General features: G+C 30.2%; 1 protein-coding gene across 1 annotated transcript in view; it reads left to right on the top strand.

The window, feature by feature from the left end:
* Window positions 1-22865, top strand: part of LOC126735622 (nephrin-like) — a 1136035-nt gene that overhangs the window by 81944 nt on the left and 1031226 nt on the right. The window contains exon 3 of the mRNA XM_050439679.1: window positions 10616-10716. Within this exon, the coding sequence (XP_050295636.1) occupies window positions 10616-10716 (101 nt within the window). The remainder of the gene's footprint in view (window positions 1-10615; window positions 10717-22865) is intronic.

Raw genomic sequence — 22865 nt, 5'->3', positions numbered from 1 at the left:
TAATATAATAATATCACAGATTCTGAAAATTTGTCTATTTAATATTTAAATTATTTATTAAAATATGAATAAAATTGCATTTCATAATTATTTAAATTATGAAATTAGATTTGGAAGTATTTTAAAAAATACGGGGCTTAATGATAATAAATGATATTGTTTAAATAAGATCCGGATTTAAAATAGCTATTTCTAAGTTTGGAGGAACTAGCTCTTTACTAAGCCCAGGTATAGTAGGATAAAATTAATCAAAAATGCTGTTGTGATTGCTGACTTTTCTTCTCTGATTATTAATATTAATGAAAACTGCATCGTAGAAATATTATTTTACTTAATTATTTATGAAAATGCCATAATCCTATTCGCGTAGTTTTTTTAAAGTATTGCCAATCCATAAATTTTATACGGAAAAAAACATTAAACATATATACAGTATATACCTTTAAAAAGCTAATTTTGTTAAGAGCAGAAAAAATAAGATGCTCTAAAAATATCAAAATCAAAAACAGTTTTAATACCATTTAGAAATACAAAAAATTACATAAATAATATGCTTTTAAAGATTGAACTATAATTAACCACTAATTATCATGTATAAATAAACTTTTCTGGTAATCGGATTGCACTGCGATTTTTTAAAACCGATACCTATGCGACTCATCGAATATGTCATGCAACCCATGTAAAGACAAAATATTAGAAATAACAGCACATGTGCATTATAGCCTAAAATAACTTATTAGATAAAAGGTAAAGTGCAGAAATCAGTGCAAAGGCAAGCTAGAACCATATGAAAAGAAAGAGGCAAGATTAAAACTGACATATCTTACATATTGAAATATTAATATTTAACATTAAATAAGCTCAAAACAGGAATATATTTATAATATATTTTTCTCTAAAACACCGTTTGTAATACTACTAAAATATTTTATATCGCTAACTAAAAAAAACATAATATCGCTAGCAATAAATTTGTAAATATTATTTCTAATTTTAATAATTACTATTTTTCTAAGAACGAGATACGCATGACGTTAAATAAACTAAGACCAAAATGTATAACCGATCTCTTTAAAGGAAAGATCTACAACGACGAATCTTATGATAACTTAGGAAATCTCCGACTATTGGTGATATCTGTAGGCTTTGTAGTTCATATCGTCTACCTTGACTTAACAAAAACTTCAATCATTGAGATCATAATTTACTTTTGAGTATAATTTTGGACTTTCAAATTCCATTGTTGCTCTTTTTTTGTCTGCATTTAGGCCATTATTATTTAATTATTTTATTAATGTTTTAAATGATAAACTCGACTGTGATTTTTTGCTTTACACACATGCTATTAAATTATACACACATATTAAAATATTAGTAAATCATGAAGCTTGAAAATAATTTTAATTTGATTAGCAACTGTTGTTTTAACAATCATTTAAAGCTAAATGTCAAAAAGTGCAATGTTGTGACTTTCGCTAATAGGTTAAAGTCAATAGCCTTCAATTAAGATAAAAATCAAAATTCCTTAAAGAAAGTTTTTTTAGAGATCCGGGAGTTTATTTTGATTCAATACTGTCACTTACTCATCTACAGACTTGAATCTGAAACTCCTAAGTTGGTATTATTTTAAGAAGCACTAGAGATTTTAAATATATAAAAGCTCTGAAAGCAATGCACTTTTCATATGTAAGCTTAAGATTGGAGAATGCTTCGGTAGCCTGGTTCCAAGGTTTTATTGTTCACATTCATACGAAAATCTTTAAATAGGTATAAATAATGTTGATTATACCCACCTCAGCTTTCTACATAAAGATTTTCATGTTCTCTACAAACTCGTAGAAAATATTTTGTTCTTATGCTTTTGATTATTATTTTTTCTATAACGATAAAGAAGTCCACCGACCACTCAAGAGTTTTTGCCAAAAAACTTTTTTGCTATTTCTCGACCCTAAAAACCAATCAATTAATTAGATATTTTTAATAATATAAAATCTCTCGTCATATGTCGTATTCTTGATTACTAGGAGCAGTTATTCTAAAAGCAGATATTCATAATAATATGATAGCATGCAGGGCTTAATATTGGCATCCGCTTAGTATACTAAAGAGATCTGAATTATTGAACAAAGGATATAAGTGACCAGTATTTTTTGCATTAACATTTCGAAAATCAATAACGATCCTTCTTTTTTCTTCATTAGCTTTCTTTAGAACAATCCAAATTTGTGAGGACCAACCTTAGTTGGATGGTCTAATTATATTTTTGTCCAATATTTCTTTAATTTGCCATCATCTTAATTTTACTTATAAAAGCTAATTTATACAGTATGCTTTTTTAATTACAACAAAATTCAAGGGCGTGTTCTTTGGACAAAATCAAGCAAAAACATTTTAAGAACATAAGTTTTAAGATTTTACACTACAGCGTGGTAAAGTTGAAAGAAAAAACTAATTTTTTTTGATAAATTAAGTACCAGTTTCGCTAATTATTTTACAAGAAAAGATTCTAATTTTCATTATTCAATGTACATAATTCAATTGTTTTGTCAAGTTAGGAGATGGATTATACAAAATTCTCATACCATATTTCATCTTTAACTTTAAAAAATCACACTTCTTAATTGAGGTTCACTGTCACAACGAATTAATTGAGGAACGCCGAGAGAAAAAAACACTTTCTTTTAACAGTTTTATATTGTTCTTTAAATCTAAGGGTATCTGTGTCAACAAAAATGTGCGCATACTGCCAGATCTACTTTTAGGCAATAGTCCAAAAAGATCCATAAAAATGACCTGCCAGCAACCGGTTGGTACAATAGCATTTTCCATCAATCCACCAGGAAGCTGTTGTTCAGGTTTAACCTGTTGACAAAATCTAGAACGTTTAACAAATCTAGCAATCTTAGCTTTATTGAGGCCAATAATATAAACGTGCAACTTTAAAATATGTTTTATGCACTACCAAGTGACCACCAACACTTGTATTATGTCAAGAAGGAATTATTTCACGCCTTTGTTCTTTAGGTTATACAAGTTTCTAAAAATAATCTCTACATCTAAATTCAGGATAATCAAGTTGAACTTTTTTATACAATTTGTTACAAGAGACACGCCATAATGGAAAAGAAAGAGCACTACTTTCTATTCGTTTAATCAGGTTCAAATACCATTTATCTTTAATGTCAGTGAGTTCTATTTCACAGCTCTCAAGATCAGTACGAATCAAATCTGGGTTATCAACTACTATATGAGACAGAGCATTAAGAACTATCTGTTCTTTTAATTTTCTATGGACTTAAAATTAAATTAAATTATTGAAGACGTAGGCACCAATGACCTATGACGTTCTGGGTCTTTGTTATTATGTAGCGATTTTAAGGAATCATAATCGGTTATAACCTTAAACTTTGTGTATTGCAAATAACATCTTAGGTTTTCATTACTTCAAACCATACTCTCTAAAAAACTCTCTAAGAAGTTTTCTTTTAGTCGTACTACGTACTTTCTATGCGGCTTAAAGTTCGTGAAATATAACAGATGACATGTTCACGATTGTTATGAAACTAGGTTAGAACAGCACCAATACCATAAGATTTGAACAAACTAGAATCGGAGCACATATTAGAGAATTTTTAATTTCTTGGAAAGTTTTTTCACAATCCTCATTCTAGTAAAGTTTAACATTTTTACGAATAACCCAAATACTTCAGCTCAGATCTGCAGAAATTACATTTTTCTCTACAGTGACCGCCTAAAGTTCCGCATAAATTCGATAAAAATTAGAGACATGATTTTTTAAAAAAACGCCCGGACCCGTCGATTTTTATTTTAAGTTGCGCATAATTTCACATAAATTTTTGTATACAGGGTGGAACAAAAAAAAAGATATGACGTCATCGGTCATTTTTTTAAATGGAATGCTACATTTTTTATTGCATTTGTGAAATATCAAGGCGAAATTCCAAGCAAGTTTCGTAAAACACACCTTATCTCAAAACTCGACTGTTTCCAAAATATTTACATTTAAATAACAAGAAAGCAAGTATGTACGTCTATTTACAAATTAATAACTAATTATTACAAAAAAGCCAAAGCAGTGATAAGATCTTCTTGAAGAAAATTCAAATTGCGTTGTCCTGTTAAGTTTTCTTTGAAAAAGTATGGCCCTATTACTTTATTTTCCACGATACCAGCCCAAACATTAATAGATTTACGGTACTGGTATGAGCCTCAGTTGCCCAGAGTGGATTTGACACTGACCAGTACCGACAATTTTGCTGATTTACGACACCGTTTAAACAAAAAGTTGCTTCATCCGAAAACAAAACTCGTAACACAAACTGACGGTTTTTATTGCAAATGTTCATTATTTGCTCGCAAATTTGATTTCTTCGATCAGGATCGTCCTCATTTAATTCGTGTATTAGTCTAATTTTATAAAGGTGGTATTCATTTGCTTTTAAGATGCGTCTTACTGATGCTCCGGCTATATTATTATCAACTGAAATTTGTGAATTTGCATTGTTTGGATTGTCTTCGACGAAGAGCAGAATGTTTAATTTTGTTTCTTCAGAAATTTTTGGACGACCTGATGTTGGCAAATCCCTAATATGACCTGAAGTTATGAATTTGTGCTCTATTCTACTAACTGTTGACTGAGAAATAGGATGGTTTGAGTATTTGGCATTAAACAGTTCACTTACTTCTTTTTGTGTGCGAACTTGATACCCGTACCATAAAAATTTCAATTTGTTGGGTTTGCGTTAAATTAGCCATAATTATTTTGATAAAAACTATTAATTTTCGAACTGACAATGACATTCGAAAATGGAGATTCTTTACAAATGCAACCATGGAAATAGAAACAATGGCATAACATTATTTTATCCTCGATTTTACCTTAATTTGTAAATAGACGTACTTATTTGTTTTCTTGTTATTTAAATGTAAATATTTCGGACACGGTTGAGTTTTGAGATAAGATGTGTTATACGAAACTTGCTTGGAATTCCGCCTATATTTCATAAATGCAATAAAAATTATAGCATTCTATTTAAAAAAATTACCGATGACGTCATATCTTTTTTTGTTCCACCCTGTATACAAAAATTTATGTGAAATAATGCGTGACTTAAAATAAAAATCGACGGGTCTGAGCGTTTTCTCAAAAAATCATATTTCTAATTTTTATCGAATTTATGCGGAACTTTAAGCGGTCACTGTATACAAAGTCAACCCATTTTTTAAAAGTCGCTTAAAAACTACTCCAAACTTTAATGTGTCTCAAAATCAGGAGTTATTAAAACTATATTGTTAAGATATCCAAATACATAATCCAAATCTGGTCCCAAAATAGTGTAAACTAACCTCTGAAATATGGCTAGAGTATGAATTAATTGTTTGATAGGATGGCAGGACAACTCAAGATTAAACGTTCTAAAATCTAACATTCTTCTATTTTATTAGAAAATATTTACTTTTCGATTCGATTCTCCATCGAATACAATTTTGCTAATTTTATTAACATTTTTATGCTTGTCATCTTCGCTTGATCTCATTTTTATATTTTTTAATAAATAACTGGGATAGTTAAAAAAATGCTTGGTACACAGTTTGCTTTAAGCCAGGATTTTAATAAATCTAATGTAAAAATCTTACTAGTATTTGGATTTTGAACTGTTGTATATTTTGTTATAATACCTTCAGAACAATGGAATTTGAAAACTTTTCTATTCTTTGTTGGCTTAACGCTGTCTCGGAGTATAGTTTTTTGCATTTTGGTTGCAAAATTGCGTCCTTCGGAAGGCCAAAAGAATGAACTTTGAGCCCATTTTTATAATATTAGCTACAGCCAAGAAGGAACACAACACTTTATACACAATATGCAGGTATTACAAAACTGGTCGAAATTCACGGCAAAACGTAATTTATCACCAATATAATCTAATCACTCATGAAGGATGCTGATAAAATTTGTTATTCAAGCAGACCTTTTGCTATATGCTTACAAACAGTTTTGAATAATTTTCTACCAATTTGTCCATGAAATAGTGTTGTAACAAATCGCGACCTGGAATGACCTGGAAAATGCTGATTTGGTGCAACATCAAAGTAACACTACAGACATTATTTTTATAAAATAAGCACCTCAACGCAGGACTAGCTACTGGAAGCTAAACAAAATATAATACTCCAAATAATGAGGACACAAGGAGTGAGCCATTCCAGAATCCTTGGACATTTTTTGATGGGCATAGTAAAGAAAAAGCCGAATCTTCTAGTTTTTGTGTAGACAATAATGACTGAATGATAGCACTGATTTGTACCAAAAGTATAAGTTATTCCCTACCAAGAATTGACGACACCGGACTCGACGAGGATGACAATGGTCTTCAAGGATGGCCATGAATAGTGGATACTAGCAGGTAAAGATAAGGAATATACTGCATTCTTGACTGAAACAGGACTTAGGTAGTATTAAGTCACACCCAGACTGTCTATTCTTCTATTGACTGTCATTCAGACTGTCTATTACTTCCCTCACCTATAAAGGGCTTATGAAATCTGTGTTATATGGAATTTATTTTGGAAGAGCATTTAAAGAATGTTTAAGAAGTATTTGTAAAGTTCCGAGAGCTTAACCTGAAAGTCCTCGAAAATTTTGTTTCTTTTTAAAAGAAGCTCATTATATGTATATTCTCACAGCTTATTAAACAGTCGAGGCAACGACCATTTAATATCAGAAATTACTCTAAGGACTGATCGAGATAAAGTAGAAGCAACCAAAAATACTCAGTAATAAATCACCAGTTAAGAAGCTTTCCAGGCTTTTCTATATATTTCAAAAGATTTGTAAAACATTTTGCTAAACTGATGAAATCCCTCTGCATAAGCTCACGGAGGATAAAATGGCATTTAGTTGTTCAGCAGACTGTGAAGAAGAATTTAAAAGGCCAAAGAGGATAAAGTCTAGTTTAGAGATCCATTAGAATCTTTGATGTACCGCAAATAGTTCGTGTGCCGGTGTTGCTCGTATTTTCACATGGCATGCATGTTTAAATCGCAAAATTTTATATGGAAAGAGTCATAAAGGAATATTCTAAGCGATATTTGAAATTTTTTGTTTTTAATTTATACATTTGATTCGTAAAATTTGACTACATTTGCCCACGTACTATTTTGTTAGACGTCTGACCTCAGTCATAGCCACTTAAGCGTGAAAAGTTGCACACGTCCAGCCTTAAAATGTATTTTTATTTAAAATTTAATTATTTGGGATTCTTGGGTTTAGTTTTATAAAGTTAGAAATTCAAGATAGTTGATAGCAATGTAATATTTAATTTAGAGATAAGGTTTAAGTACATGAAATCAGTTTATCCAAAAATTTTAATTTAATAAATTTAGTTTTTAGCGCCATCAGTAGGGTGTTTATTATAAGTGATGAGAGAATAGATGGTATAAGGTGGTACTTAAGCCCATTTATTCTATGTGATATTTTCTATCTAAAAATGCAATTATTTCAAAAGACAAATAACAAAACAATGTAAAACATGGGGGTTACATATATTGAAAATGATTTCATAGATAAATTATATAAAATTTTTCCATTTAAACATGTATATAATGCGACAATAAATACGACATAGGTGCACCGACTACTTAGTGCCGCATTTGCGACACATCAAAGATTCTAATTTAATCTCTGAACTGGATTTTACTTATTAGTATTTCTCGATGCAATTATGATAAGACATAAAGCGTATAAAAAACTCATATCGAAAATTCTTATGTGCTATTTTCCATAACAATTCCTTATAAAAGTTTATTTAATCATAGTTCCTGGAAAATGTAATGATGCATTCGACTGCAATTTCTACCAAGTAAAATTAACGGTAAAGAATTGGCATTCTATTCAGCCTAAATTTTTTTTTATTTTGCACATTATTAAACAAACTTTGTTGTCCTTCATTATTTTTAATGCTATAGGAACTTTTGATACTTTTAGCCAATTTCTTTTTCAAACTTTAATACGCGTATTCTGAAAAGTAATTTACTAAAAATCCTAGTAAATGTCCTAAATTATTACGCGTAGACGAGACATGAAGCTAATAGAAAAATGATTAATAAAGGCTCTGCTCGTATTATTTTGCATTATAAAGGTAACTAAATACTAAACATTTTAAAATCATGTTAGATCTCCTCGCTGCAAGTAAATATTTTCTCTTCAAAAATCTTTATTAAAATCTAAATAGCTTTTAAATTTTTAATTTTGGTTGTATGATTATACTTAATAACTTTTACTAAGAGATTAAATACCTATTAAATTAAAATACATAGATAGTCCACTACAAAAAAAATGTATTATTATGAATATTTTTTTTATGACGAGAAATCTTATAAAATATATTAATAAATTTTATTGAATTTAAATCGTTAGTAATAAAAGGTTTAGCATCATGCAAGAGTTTAAACTATTTTCACATCTTTGAATTGAAGTTCGAATATTTTAATGCTTTTAAAATAACTATGAAGTATTTTTGTGGTTTTAAATTAAATTCTTAGCTATTATTGTTATAAAAGCGACCGCCACTTGAAGACCTAAATACAAGTATATAAATATATATTATTTTTAAACTGAAAAAGGCAAAGGAAAAATAAAACTATACGTTACAAAAAAATGTAAATGTATATTTTTTATCGATTTTTGTAGTGACTTAATTAATTAAAAAATTCTCTTTTCTACACGTTAAATTATCTGAGCAAAATTTCGGCTCAATAAAAATGAGGTAATTTAAATATTGTCTATTTATTACAATTAGTAATATGGTTTGTTTTCAGACTAATATTAATCAATTTACATAAATTCGCATTAGTACGAACTTGCTTAGTTTGCGAACTACATTGAATATTTGATTAACTGCTTATACTATTTCACTGGAGTTTGGTATATTGGCACAACTTTTTGCAATATAAAGGTGCAGTGATGTTAAGAGCTATATTAGCAATAGGTCTTTAGTATCTTCTCAGAATACGAATTAAAACAAAATCAAAAATCTTTTGTAAAAAGAACCGTTATCGACCTTTCTTGGTTAACATGTTCTTTCTATACCAATTTTGCTTTTAGTGCAGCTTTCTTTTCTCAGTGGTCTTCTAGCTTGAACTAAGTCCTCTTTCATATAGACCGATTGTAATAGTTTTACTTTATAAGCTCTTAATAGCTGAACCAAAACATATGCTTTGAAATAGAAACATCTTTATTTTTAGAATGTAATACAACTACAATAACAATAACACCTACGGTCCTAAATGCCGTTCTTTAATATCGTTTGTTCCTCTATATGATTATTAGGCGAGGAGATTTATCCAAAATTTTAATAACCTGTCCCAGCTCAAAGCATTTCTTCCCAGGTTAAAGGTCGGTCCTTTATTTTTTAAGGTTATTTAAAATTAATGACGAAAAATAATTCAAATGGTCTGAATCAAAGCAAACACGGCAGTGAATTAAAAATTAAATCTGTGTTATTTTCAAGAAATGTGCAAGGAGAAAGTGCTGTTTTAAGATTAACATTTTTTACAAAAATAAAAAATTGTAGTTGTAATTAATAAAAATTAAAAAAATAGTACGGAAACCTCAAAAATAAAGAATAGGTTTAGCCTGGACTCAGGAGTATTCCAATAAATCTATACTACCTTTAAAGTAAGGTATAAAATTTTATACATGTAAAAATTTGCATATTAAAATACCTTAAATTTCTTGCTGTTTCTCAAAACAATTTAAGGCGTGTGTTTGTTTATAATGTGAATTATGTATAATATATAGTCTCTCTTCAAGATACTAGTTTAACAGTACAAAGGATGTTATGATTTTAGCAAGCACATATTTGGCTTGATTGGCTTAATATCATTTCATATATTTAGTTCAACAGTAAAGACGCAATTATAATACGTATGTAGAAGGGTCTATTATGTCTTAACAATATATTTCTTGAACTGCATGGCTAAAAAATATACGATTACATTGGCCACCTTTTTTTCAGTTAGCTCGATAGAACGTTCATCAAATAAAAACGATTTGTAGAGTAAGGTCTTTGCTTTACTTATTAGACACAATTTGTAATATGTAGGAAATAATATTGATGCTTACTTTTGCTTCCAACCACTTCTAATAATTTTAATAAATTATAAATATATGCATATTAAATATGGATTAATTTATTGCAAGAAGACGTACGACTGGGACTTTATTGAATATTTTATTTTGCTGATTTTTTTTTCTCTTTCGTTTACTTCTCGCAAATATATATGCCAGGTACTCGCAAAAAAAATATACAAAAAAAGCCCAAAAATAAAAATCTCTGCGAAAAATCTAACATCTAATATGAACTACTAGCTTCTAACCAAAATTTGCATTTGCACCAGGAAACACTGCTTTTCACTCCTTGATATATAATCTAGTAACTTAACATCGTAAAGTAAAAAAGTAGTAAAAAAACTTGTGAAATTTTCAGTCAATATACTTTTCCATCAAATTATTTTATGTGAAATTTAATATAGTATTTATTAATAATAATGATTTCAATATACATTTAAAAATAAGTAAATATTTTTCTAGGTATCATGGTGGAGAAATCAAACTCTATTGACAGATGAAACGCAATACCTCGTAGATCGTGCCAAATCACAAAGCACCCTAAGAATAGAAAAATTAACAAGGTAAGTGAAAAGAGCGGAATAAGTAGCAATTTACGTTTTTAAATTATTTATATTGCCATTATTTTCTCTCTAAAATAAATTAAATGTCAGTCAAATGAACTGTAATATATCAAATATCAAATATATTGTTAATAAGACTGATAAAAAAAGCAATGTTAAAATACGAAGAAAACTAATTTTAAAATAAAATCCAAATAATCTATATAAGAAAATATTTTGACAAACAGTTCTACATCATAAATGAAAAAAATGTGCATTAAAATTAAAATAATTAAATATTTTAATGTCTCTCCTCAAGCACGTGCCATACTCTCCTAAGAGATGATGGACTTTCTGCACCGCACAATAGTTCAGGGCACATCAGGCTATAATTTACACCAATCAGATCCTCTGTGTCAAGACAGTAGTCTTAGAGACTAACATACAAGAGTCTAACACCATATAAATAATTTTGTTTTAATGGCCTCTTCATTACTTCGTCTATTGTTACTAGTTTTAGGTAGTAAATACCTCCACTTAAACATCTATTCTCGATGTCGCTTCGACACACATCGGCTTCTTCTGATGAGACCCGTATGGTTCAATTTGGAACCCTCTGTTTACCAGATTTATAAGCTCTCTCGGAATTGGGCTTGTATTTCGGCCCATTCTATTTAGTTCACAGGAGGCAGCATGGCCAATTTAATTTGTGCCACGCTGGCTATAGAACTGTGCTCACGCTCCCATGGGCATATTTCTAGAACTGCCCGTCTTTCATATTTACATAGAATGCCAGAGTATCTTTCTGAACTTATAAAGAAAGCTCTAAGAACACCAGCGGGATGTTGAGCGCCCTAAGGAAGTTAATATCATTGTTATGAAAATACTTCTGTTATGCAAATACAGGCCACCTGATTGTGCAAAAAATGAAGTTGTGTCTTTTTTGACCATTATCCACAATACTACCGAAATTGAAATCGAAGATTGAAAAGACATTGTTAGGTTAATTGCTCTATTTACTGCCGACAATATTTAGAATAATAGTAATACTCCTGCTTATAGCCTCACTGCTGTATATGTTTCACATCAGTTTGCTGATAAGATTTTCTTTATAGAAAAACTTATCTTCCTTCATTATTTGCTAAGGGTCTAGGTTTTTAGATATAAATTATTAGAAAAACCAGCTGTGTTTTATCACTATTGACCAAAAGCTTTGTTCTTAGAGATGCATATGCCTTCGAGTAATATAGGCTGTCGCACTCAAGAAACCAAACTTTTAACGATATATAGGTCATGTGGCACGATTCCTGTCTGAGAGTTGGAGACTGATCCTAGGAGAGAGTTGAGTTTAGTTCTTTGTGTGTCGTAATAAGGCGCTGTATTCTCTCGTTTTTCGTGTTTGTCCAGCATTCGCCTTACTAAGGAGATTTGATTTGAAAGATCGCCTTACTAAGGAGATTTACTTTCTATCTGAGCCTAGAACCTTAACCAGGATGGCAAACTAGAAATTCAGTTCTTTTGCTTCTTTTTAGTTCGGTTTTAAATCATGTTCTAGCTGCTTTGTAGCTATTTAAAGCTTGCAGTTCTTTCCGGAGCACTGAGTGGTGGGCAGGCCTAATTTCTCTTTTGACGTGGGGGTCGTCACGGTACACGCGAGCGTCTTCATTTCTACGGGAATAAGGTTTTTCAAAAAGTTAACTGTCGTTAAACTTGCTCTTAAAAGCAAAGTTATTAAAAGGGTTATTAAAAATTATTAAAAAGGGCCCACGCTAATAAAATAATTTTATGTCATTAAACTCGTTTAATAGTTTTATGTAAGATAATAAAATCGATTACATTCCATACAAAAACCATTCACAAGATTATTTAATTAATGTTATATTAGTGTTTTATTATTAACTTAGGAGAGTATATTAATATAATTATAAAATATAAATATTTCAATAAACACAATTTGTATTCGGCTGAGAATATTTAATTACGCTAATAGAAATTACCAAAAATTAACTATACTTGGGTTACCGAAAAGATGGAGTGGTCACGTGATCGTTCTGCGCCGGAGGTGTGGCCTAGAACCTCGATAGGGTTCATGACTTGGGGTTTTATTTAATGTTATTAGTCGAGCGGCTTTAGATCGTTTTGGTTGAATTTTCTGCTATTCGAATATTTGAATCTTCGCAATATTGAAAAGTTGAGATTGTGTTTATTTTTTTGTTAATTTGTTAATTTGTTTGTTAACAAATAATGGCTGACGCGCCACGTACACCCCCATTGTCACCCCCAAAAAAAGAGTACAAAAACATTTGACCATTGCTGAAAAGGAAGGAATTATGAACATATATAAAACATGTGATAACGATCATCCAGCATACAACAAAGTCCAAAAAGTCCAGTTTACAGTAGAAGCAGCAGGTAATAAATATTTTTAATATACAGTTTGTCCCAGGATAAGCGAATTTGTACGTGAACATGACAAAAAATGTTGTGGTTAAAATTTCACCGTTTGGCATCCAGCCCTGCTTGATTAAAAAATAAAATTAAGCATATTATTATTTTTTTAAAATCACTTTGATACGAAAATTTTTTAAATTTTATAAGTAGGTAAAGTGGAGGGTAAAGTAGTAATTCTAGGCAAGATATAAAAAAAGTTTATAAGAAAAGGTTGTTTAAAATGCAAAATTATGCCCGAATACCGCATTTCATAACCATAGACCTACTTTGATTTTTACGTTTTGTGTACCAATTAATTTTTTTATTCATATTTTATTATTTGAGATTGAAATTTGTAGAATCTAAAGTAGGCCTATGGTTATGAAATTTGGTATTCGGGCATAATTTTGCATTCTTTTCGGTAAAATCCAATATATTAACATAACTTTGCATAACAAAATACTCAAAAGGGATTATTATATCATTACCTGGCAGAACCTCAACATCGGTTTGGACCCATTTTACAGGCGACCGTATTATATTTAAAAAAAAGCTGCTTACAAAGCAAAGCTGTACGGTAAAATAATTTAAAATAAGTGGGCATAATTCTCCTCGTCTAAATCTGCCAAGGATGCATCGATAGGCGGGCCTATATTTCGCGCACATCATTTACTCCATCTGTTTGGTAATCCGACTACTAAGTTTATAAGCTCAATACCTTTTGTAAAAAGAAAAGGTAAATGGAAAAAAAAACACCACGTCTATCATGGTGGCTTAGCTGATCATACCTGTACCGATTATTATACATATAGAAAAATATTATTTTAGGGATCTCTTAGGAGGATTTTTTTTTGTGCACCGGCTTTTACTGATATTATAGATGCATATTGCATCTCATTTTTGATGTTCCTAAATGATGAATAATAAAGATTTTAGATAGGTAAACAAAATTCCTAATATTAAGATTTCCAAATATAATTTTAGGATTCCTAATATAAAAATTGCCATTTTTTCGATCTATTTGGCACTACATTTATATTATGTGCATAAATAAATTAAAAATATCACAAACCGAATCGTAATTCAAGAATGTTTTTCTTAAAATTGCATATGTATTTAATTTAATTCGTAAAAGGCCATGTCGGAAGTAAACCTAAACAAATGTTATTAAAAAATGGCATAATTAATTTTATAAGAAACACTAATATGACATGATTATTTTATCTGTAATAAAAGTGATATATATTTTTGTTTCATAAAAAAACCGCTTAAAACATAATTATTTTATTCGTGAACGCTATCAACACTTAACAGCGCCATCTGTTAAATGGGTTTTTATAGGTGTAAAATTCAACACGAAAGGTTTGAACGACTGTTTTACGTTTTTAATGATTTTGTTGTTCTAAGAAATCTGAAGAAATAATATTATGAGTTCTTTTATTACAAATCTTGACTTATATTATAGTGTATTGCCCTCAACCTTAGCTCACTACTGGTCTTTATGTTTTTAGAAATGTCAGTAAGTTCGTTAAACTTATTAGTACTTTTTATAATTTCCACTTTTCCATCATCGATATCTTATATGTCAGCAGTCTAACAATTAAATCTATAAATAGGTATTGGCAAGAAAAAACAAAACATTTTATTTTAGCAAATATCATAAATCAATTTAAAGCGTAGTCTTTAAAAAGTTATATTATCTTCTTAAACAACAATTTTGTAAACAAAAATGCATATTTATTTTATAAATCTTTTAAAAATACTATGCGAATAACATTTTATAGAGTGTAATAAAATATTTGTATTAACATAATCCTTATAACTGTAAAGTCACTGAAAGTAATTTGTCATGGGGAACAATCCGAGCTATACTAATAAGTGTGAATATAAGTAAACTATCTTAACAATAAAAACTAAAATATATAAAGTCGAAAAGGAAAAGACTTTTTAAATTCTTTGAGAAAGGTTATTATAAATGAGGTGAGGTTCAAACGTGAACATATCGATCACACACTCAAGGACAGGGCTCTTCTTAGCTTTAGTTATTTCCATTTTTTTCAACAAGTTCAGTTTTTTGTCTTTTGAGCACTCATGCAAAATATCCGCTCACTGAGTTAAAAAAAAAACCATGTGAGGAGTCCAATAAAATTTGCAAACGCCGATTTAGTTTCAATTATGTCAGTATCCCTGTACCTGTCCACCAAACTTGTATGTTCCTTTATTCTGGTGAAAATTTTTCTCCCCGATTGCCCTATGTAAATGGCATTACAGTCATTACATCTCAATGAATATACCCCTGATTTTGAAAAGAAATCTGCCTTATCTATTATACTAACTAGCTGCCTTTTTAAACTGTTTGTAGCTTTAAAAGCAATTGTGACATTTGTAGACTTGAAAAACTTTGCAAGCTGAAAAGAAATATTACCAAAAAATTACATTGATGTAGAAAGGTGACTATTTTCATTATTAAGATGGATTAAGTTGTAAGTGAATTTGTATTTATTATAGAATTTACAATACAGGCGATTAATTATATCAAGTGGAAAACCATTATTAAAAGCAATATGTTTAATTATATTTAGTTCATCAAGGAAAGCTTCTCTAGAAAGGGGGATGTTGGAAAGGCGATAGAAAAGGGAATTAAAAAAGGGAAATTTGTAGGAATAAGAGGCGTTTGAGGAGTATTGGATGATATTGTCCGTAGTGGTGGGTTTGCGGTAAATCTCAAATTCAAGTTTGTTGCTATTTTTTGAAACAAGCACATCAAGAGAAGGTAACCTTCAATCTCTTTCTTCTTCAATGGTAAACGAGATATTTGCGTGAAAAGAGTTTATAGAAATGAGGAAATCCGCCAGTTCTAGATCATTTCCATTCCGTACCACAAAAATATCATCCACGTATCTCCTATATACAGTGAGAAAAGCACCAAACTTCCCATTGACAATCCTTTTCTCCAAATGGTGCATAAAAATCTCACTCAGAAGAGGAGAGTCAGATGCAAGACCCCATTGCTAGTGCAGTAACTTGTCTAAAAAATCTGTTGTTGAAAACGAAAAAATTCTGACCAAGTACTAGCTTGACGAGTGTTAAAAGGTCATCAACAATAAATCTGTCAAGCGGTGACTTAAGCAAAAGGGACCTGACTAGATCAAGGCAATCACCAGGTGGAATGCTTGGAAATAAGTTCTTAACGTCCAGAGAAATAAGTTTTGAACCCTCTGGTATGCAGATATTTTTAAAAAAATTTGTCAACTCTACTGAATTTTTTGTGGAATAAGTACTTCTGAAACCAGTTACATCTCTGAGTGTGGTATACCAAGCTGATAAGTTGTATTAAGGTGAGTTTACAAACGATACTACTGGCCGAATAGGAAGATTGGGTTTATTAGATTTTAGGAAGGCCGTAGAGGATAGGAGTTCTGGGATTCATAGTGTATCATTTTTCTTTCCTAGTATGAAAAAATTCTAAAGTCAGATTACACCTATCAAGGGTTTGTTAAACCTTGGAGAAAAAAGAACTAGTAGGGTCTTTGTTTACATTAACAAAGTCACCGGAACCTAAAAAATCCAAAACCTTCTCTATGTAATCATCCCTCTTAAGTATAATCAGGCAATTACCCTTGTCAGCTTTCGAAAGGATTAAATCGTGATTCTTTATTTTATTTTTAAGAGAAGTTAGATGTTTATTATTAAAATTAGATATATTAGAATTTAAGTTAATATTAAAATTAAAAAAATGTATTATTGTAGCAGGCAAAATATTTTTAATATGAATATCACTAATCTGCAAAACATTCTCAGCATCCACAGCTAAAGTCTCTCGCGTGCGCAAGTCAGTCTTCTTAGAAAAGTTATATTTTAAATTAAGATTCAAAAAACTTTCCTCGTCCGGTACGAAAGCCACAATTGTTAAATTCAAGTACATTTTTTGAAATTGAAAGTGACATTTTCCTAGCTGCCTACGGTATACATTATTATTATTTTGTCTTAAAGATTTGAACTTGAGATGTCTTAAGGTGATTTAATTAGCGGTTAAAATGAAAAAAGGAGTTTTTAGAAAATATTTTAACCTTATCTCTAAGTGCTGAATCTAAAGTACAAAACTCTCAATGGGTTGAGAATAATTTTAACGTAAAGTAAAGGTATTTTAGTACAGAATTCAGCTTATTCATGCTTCTATAATGATTTTTGACTTCCTCCGTCAGCCAAGTTCTTCGGGCCACTTCTAATGCTGTGTTAGAGGAGTTGTTTCGTATGTTGCACCTTAAGTTGATAAATTTTGGTGTTAATCGATGAAATAAGCACTGTTGAAGAAACCATAGTTTAAGCAACAATTTTTTTCTTGCGGTAAGGTTCTTATTTGGTAATATTTCTTTTCAGCTTGCAAAGTTTTTCAAGTCTACAAATTTCACAATTGCTTTTAAAACTACAAATAGTTTAAAAAGGCAGCTAGTTAGTACAATAGATAAGGCAGATTTCTTTTCAAAATCAGGGGTTTATTTATTGAGATGTAATGACTGTAATGCCATTTACATAGGGCAATCGGGGAGAAAAATTTCCACCAGAATAAAGGAACATACAAGTTTGGTGGACAGGTACAGGAATACTGACATGACTGAAGCTACAGCGGCGTTTGCAAATCATTTATTGGCCTCCTCACATGGTTTTTCTTTAACTCAGGGAGTGGATATTTTGCATGAGTGCTCAAAAGGCAAAAAACTGGATTAGCTGGAAAAAATGGAAATAACTTAAGCTAAGAAGAGCCCTGTCCTTGTGTGTGTGAATGATATTTTCACGTTTGAACCTCACCTCATTTATAACAACCTCTTTCAAAGAATTTGAAAAAATTTTTTCTTTTCGATTTTATATATTTTTAGTTTTTATTGTTACGATTGTTTACTTATATTCACACTTATTAGTATAGTTCGGATTGTTTCCCATGTTTGATTATGTCACTTGGTGGCCTATGGGTTAGACGCGCGCCTGTGAATCTAAAGGTTGCTGGATTGTTCCCCACTGGTGACATTTTGCATTTTTACTTTTTTATTTTTTTTAAGCATACATTTTTATCTATGGTGGGAATTGTTAACTTAACCTAGCTTTTCTTTTGTTGTTAGTTGTAATGTGATCTGTGTAGGTCTAGGTAATAAGTTTTATCATAATTTATAGGCGTTTTTTTTGTGAAAAATATCTTAATGTATTTTTTAGGCCTGATGATGCTCCGATAGGAGCAAAACACGTGTAGCTTTTAAAAAATTATATGAATTTGATGAGACCGTGACTTTGTGTTCTTACCTTTGTTTTATCTATAAAACTTTATTATAAAATAGGTTCCCTATAAGACAGAATTATTTTGATTAAAGCCGTTAAGTAATATTTTATTGTTCAATACGCTCCTAATATAACTAATATAAAATAATTTTGTTTCATAGTAGACCTTGTGTGGTGCTTGGGCATGTTGCGTATTGTAATATCGATCACTTTTTTTCAGTTGCCATTCATACAAATTTAGCGCCTTTATTTGCTATGTTAAATTCCTTTATTAAAAAGGTCTCAAAAAGCGCGTTACCTCACGCATAGATAGATGTATGTGCTACCATAAGTTATTGTGTGTCTATTGTATTATCACACTTAATTATCGAAAAATCTAACCTTTTAATTTTCTCATAAAAATTACAAATTTTTCCATAAGAAGCAGAAGACCTGCGTGCTATGTACGTGCTATGCTACTAAAATTAGCAGGAATTTCATCCGTTCAGTGGGCTGCCTCGATGTAGTGGCCTCCAAATGGCAGGATGATTGGTCGCTCACTGTGGAAAACTTTTTTTCATTCCTTGCCTTTAGTCCTAGCACTTTCTTCCATGTTTGCCTTTCTGACTTAAAATTACTCTTCTTCTCAGGTTTCACCTGAAGGGCCGCTCAAAGGATCGATACATCCGGCTTGCCGCGTCTTTTTAGGAATTGGAAGGGGAATAATATTTTTTTAATAAACTTTACTGAAAAGTTTAATATGGTAATTCCTGCATATCAACACTTCCAAGCGAACATAAGCATGTTCCAGTTAAATATAATATTAAAATGAAAAATTGCCATGTATAGAGGCGATCGCACAGTGGACGCTTTTTCGTAACAAATTTACTGGTATAACAGCGCGCAGACTGACTTCGAATAAGTCGGATGTATTTGCACATCTAGTTCCAATATTCGAAGGCAATCCAAACTTGTTGGGAATTTTTGTCTGCTTGTAAAATCAATTAAATAAAAAATATTGACATGGTGTAAAAAAAGTAATTAACTTGGTTTACAATCATCAATGTTTGTGGGATCAGAAAGAGTTCTAACTTACAAGATATTTAGCTCTAGGCATGGCTAGATCCACAGAAATAAAAATATATGGTAACTAAAATTATTAATACAGTTATTAATGATTAACAGATAAATTAACAGTATTAATAATTAAGTTAATTATATAAGTTTAGTGGTCTATGTTATAATTATTATTTAAGTGTTAAGAGAAAAATAATTTTTAAGTGTACCCCTGATATTGATAGTTTTTGTAGCAGGTCTATTTCCATAGGCAAATGATAAATACCTTCCTTACCAATTATGTTATTACATAAATATGTACAATTTAGTGCATAAATCCAATACTTTATTCGGCAGATTTTCGGATTCCTCGGGTTGTAAATAAAAAATACGGATATTGTCATTATGCACACTTTGCCCTTGTTGATCTGTTTATTGTCAAAGAGCGGCGTTTTCATTTTGTGCCTTTAATTTTCCTCTAATTTTCTCAGTTTTGGTCTTTTGAGTTTTAAATCTATCATCAAAACGTTGTTTAACCCTTGTGAGAACTTTTTCTGCTATATCAGAGAGAAATTTTTTAGTAAAAACAGCAGCATTCGATCTGTCGACGAAAGGACCATTTTAGCAAGAGACAATAAAAAATAGCACTGGAGTTGCAAGATTGTAGTTTATGAACTAGAACTTGGATTACTGAACAAATAATGCTTAAAAGTACCAAACACTTAGGTACTGTAAAAAACTGTACTTTAGTATCACTACGGTTTTACTCATACGCCATCTTAAATCATTCCTCAATTTTTAATTTAGAAACCTAAATTAATGTCTCTTAACGAAAAATTCTTTAAGGGATCTCATAGGTATTTTTTTTTTCCATTTTTTTTTGTGTATGAAATTAGAGTTTATGTCGGTAGATTTACTTACAGAAATAAAATCTGGATTCATGATAGACTATAGTTCTTGTGCTTAAAGTTCAACTGAAGAATGTTTTTGAGAAAAGGCTGATTATGATGGAGTAACACCTTTGGTTCTAGTGAATTACTTCAAGGCTTTTAAATGTTTAATTATCAGTTATCACAAACAATTTTTAAATAGATTTAAAAAAAAGGAATTGCTATTTTATTGGAAATTTCCTTTTATGTCAAACCTAATAACTGTATTGTTCCTTATAACTGGGGGTAGCAAAAATGTTTTATTAAAATAATTAATATGCTTTCTGTATTATAACATTTTTTTTAATCTCTATTCAGTTTTTTAACGTATTTTTATAATCTAGAGGGTGGCGCATAGAATATAAAACATAGGCATTTACAGGCAGTTCAGTTTTTTTTTTTGGAAAAAATGCTCAGAATCGTCGATTTTTTTTTCGAGTATGATAAAAAATCATGTTTACATGTGCAATGCTTTAGGCGGGGGTGACACTACCCATAAGATTATAAATGGAAAAGTACGTCGGGTGATACCTTATTTTAAAGTTTTTTCAATTCGCTTTATAATGATGCAAAATTCATATATTTCAATTCAGTATTTTTGGAGATTTATTGATTTAAAGCTCAATAAAACTAATATAGCTCTATTAGATTAATTTTTTTTATTTTTAGAGATTTTATAAATCTTGGATATGACCACCATGATGGACGGTCATAGTGGTAAATAGTGCAGTAATTAAGGTCTTACTCAAAGCGTTGCCATACATTTTTAAATATTCGAGGAGTCATTTAAAGGCACTTAATCACAATTCTCTACCACAAATCTTCTAACAATATTGGCTGAGTAGCATAGGTTGTCCTTTTCAAGTGATCCCCTAAAAAGATATCCAAAGATGATAAATTTGACGATCTTTAAGGGCATTTAATGGCTTCTTCTACCAATGTATCGATCTGGAAACGTCTGATCTAAATATTGTTGAACACGTAATGCGTAATGTGGTGGGGCACCATGCTGTTTGAATTCGACTATTCTATTTGACTGATCTCAACCTATTCGCAATGTACTGCCGCTCCTTCTAATTTTCATTTATGGCAGTTAGACCAAGTAAGTGATCGCCAAAAATATATGATAAATTCTGGGATCGCGATGTACTACGCCATTTAAAAAAAGAAACATGCGTCGGAAAAGCAAGTGTATAATAGAAAATATCCATCGATTTATAATTCGTTTACTCCTATCTTCACAAAATTGTAACTGCCGATCAAAATTGTCTTTATTAAGTTCTTGTACAAGAACTTATATGAATTTAAAACAGAATAAAACTATAGGCCTTTATAATCCGTGGAATATTGCGTCGACTAATACCATTCACAGTTACAGTTTACGGGTATACTTAACGTAAGATCTACATAAACTGGCCCTAAAATTTTATTGCTTCGTTCCTTATGAGATTTTTAATATTGTGCTTTTTATTGACGACTGATCCAATTTTTTGAAATTTAGCTACAAGTTCTAGAACATATTTTCGATGTACGTTACTGTTCTCATGTCATTTATTCTATTAGCGCATTAATTATTTCCGAAAAATATTTCGATAGTTTTATGGTTAATTTATGTATAAAGCGTAAAAGGTATTTTAGCAACAAAGTTAATTCGCATCAATTGCAAATTATATATTATATTCCTATTTAAAATAAGTACAAGACATATCCTTTTTATATTTTTTTAATAAACAACTTTTTTTGCCACAAAAAACATTCCAATCACTACTTTCAACTACCAAATGTTAAACAAGTTATGGGAGTAGTGAAAAAAAGCACTTACTTCTTATGTAAATGCTTTTTCAATTTTTTTTAAGAAGACTATATTTAAAATATTTTTTCTTAATCTAAATTTGCCATCAACATAAGATTTTTTTTTTAATTCGTAAAAAAACTAGCTGCATGTAAACCTGTTGGAGGAACGCCTTTTAAAAATGCATAAAATAAAATCACTCAAATCATAAGGTATATAATATGCTACCATTCTCTTTTAAAAAGCTGGATATTATAAGATGATTCCAAGACCAGAATACGAATTAAATTATTCATTCTGCAAAACAAAACAACATTTGTAAATTTGTTTTGTATTTGAATCTAAACATATCTTATACTTTTATTCTTTTTAATATTGCATTATTTATTATATACTTTTTTCTTTCTCTGCTGGCGCCCCTGTCGTTTGGCCAATTTTATCAATTTTGCCATTTCGTAAACCAAGAGTGAATCGGTGCACATAAATTGATATTGATTGGGTTTGTTTAGCCTTAATTATTAGGCAAAACATTGTTCATTATACTGATTAGTTATAGTTATTATTATCAAGTTTTGAGTAATATATTAAGTAATATTTGAAATCAAGTCATACTTTGTTGATGGATCATTGATAAAATAATAAGTTAACTGTTTGGCATGATTTCCAACCAGTGTTATAGTTCTTAATTGCTTTGAAGGCTTTAAATTATTTTA

This window comes from Anthonomus grandis, chromosome 4 (assembly GCF_022605725.1).
Source record: "Anthonomus grandis grandis chromosome 4, icAntGran1.3, whole genome shotgun sequence".
Taxonomy (NCBI): Eukaryota; Metazoa; Arthropoda; class Insecta; order Coleoptera; family Curculionidae; genus Anthonomus; species Anthonomus grandis.
This window is presented reverse-complemented; position numbering and strand designations above follow the sequence as displayed.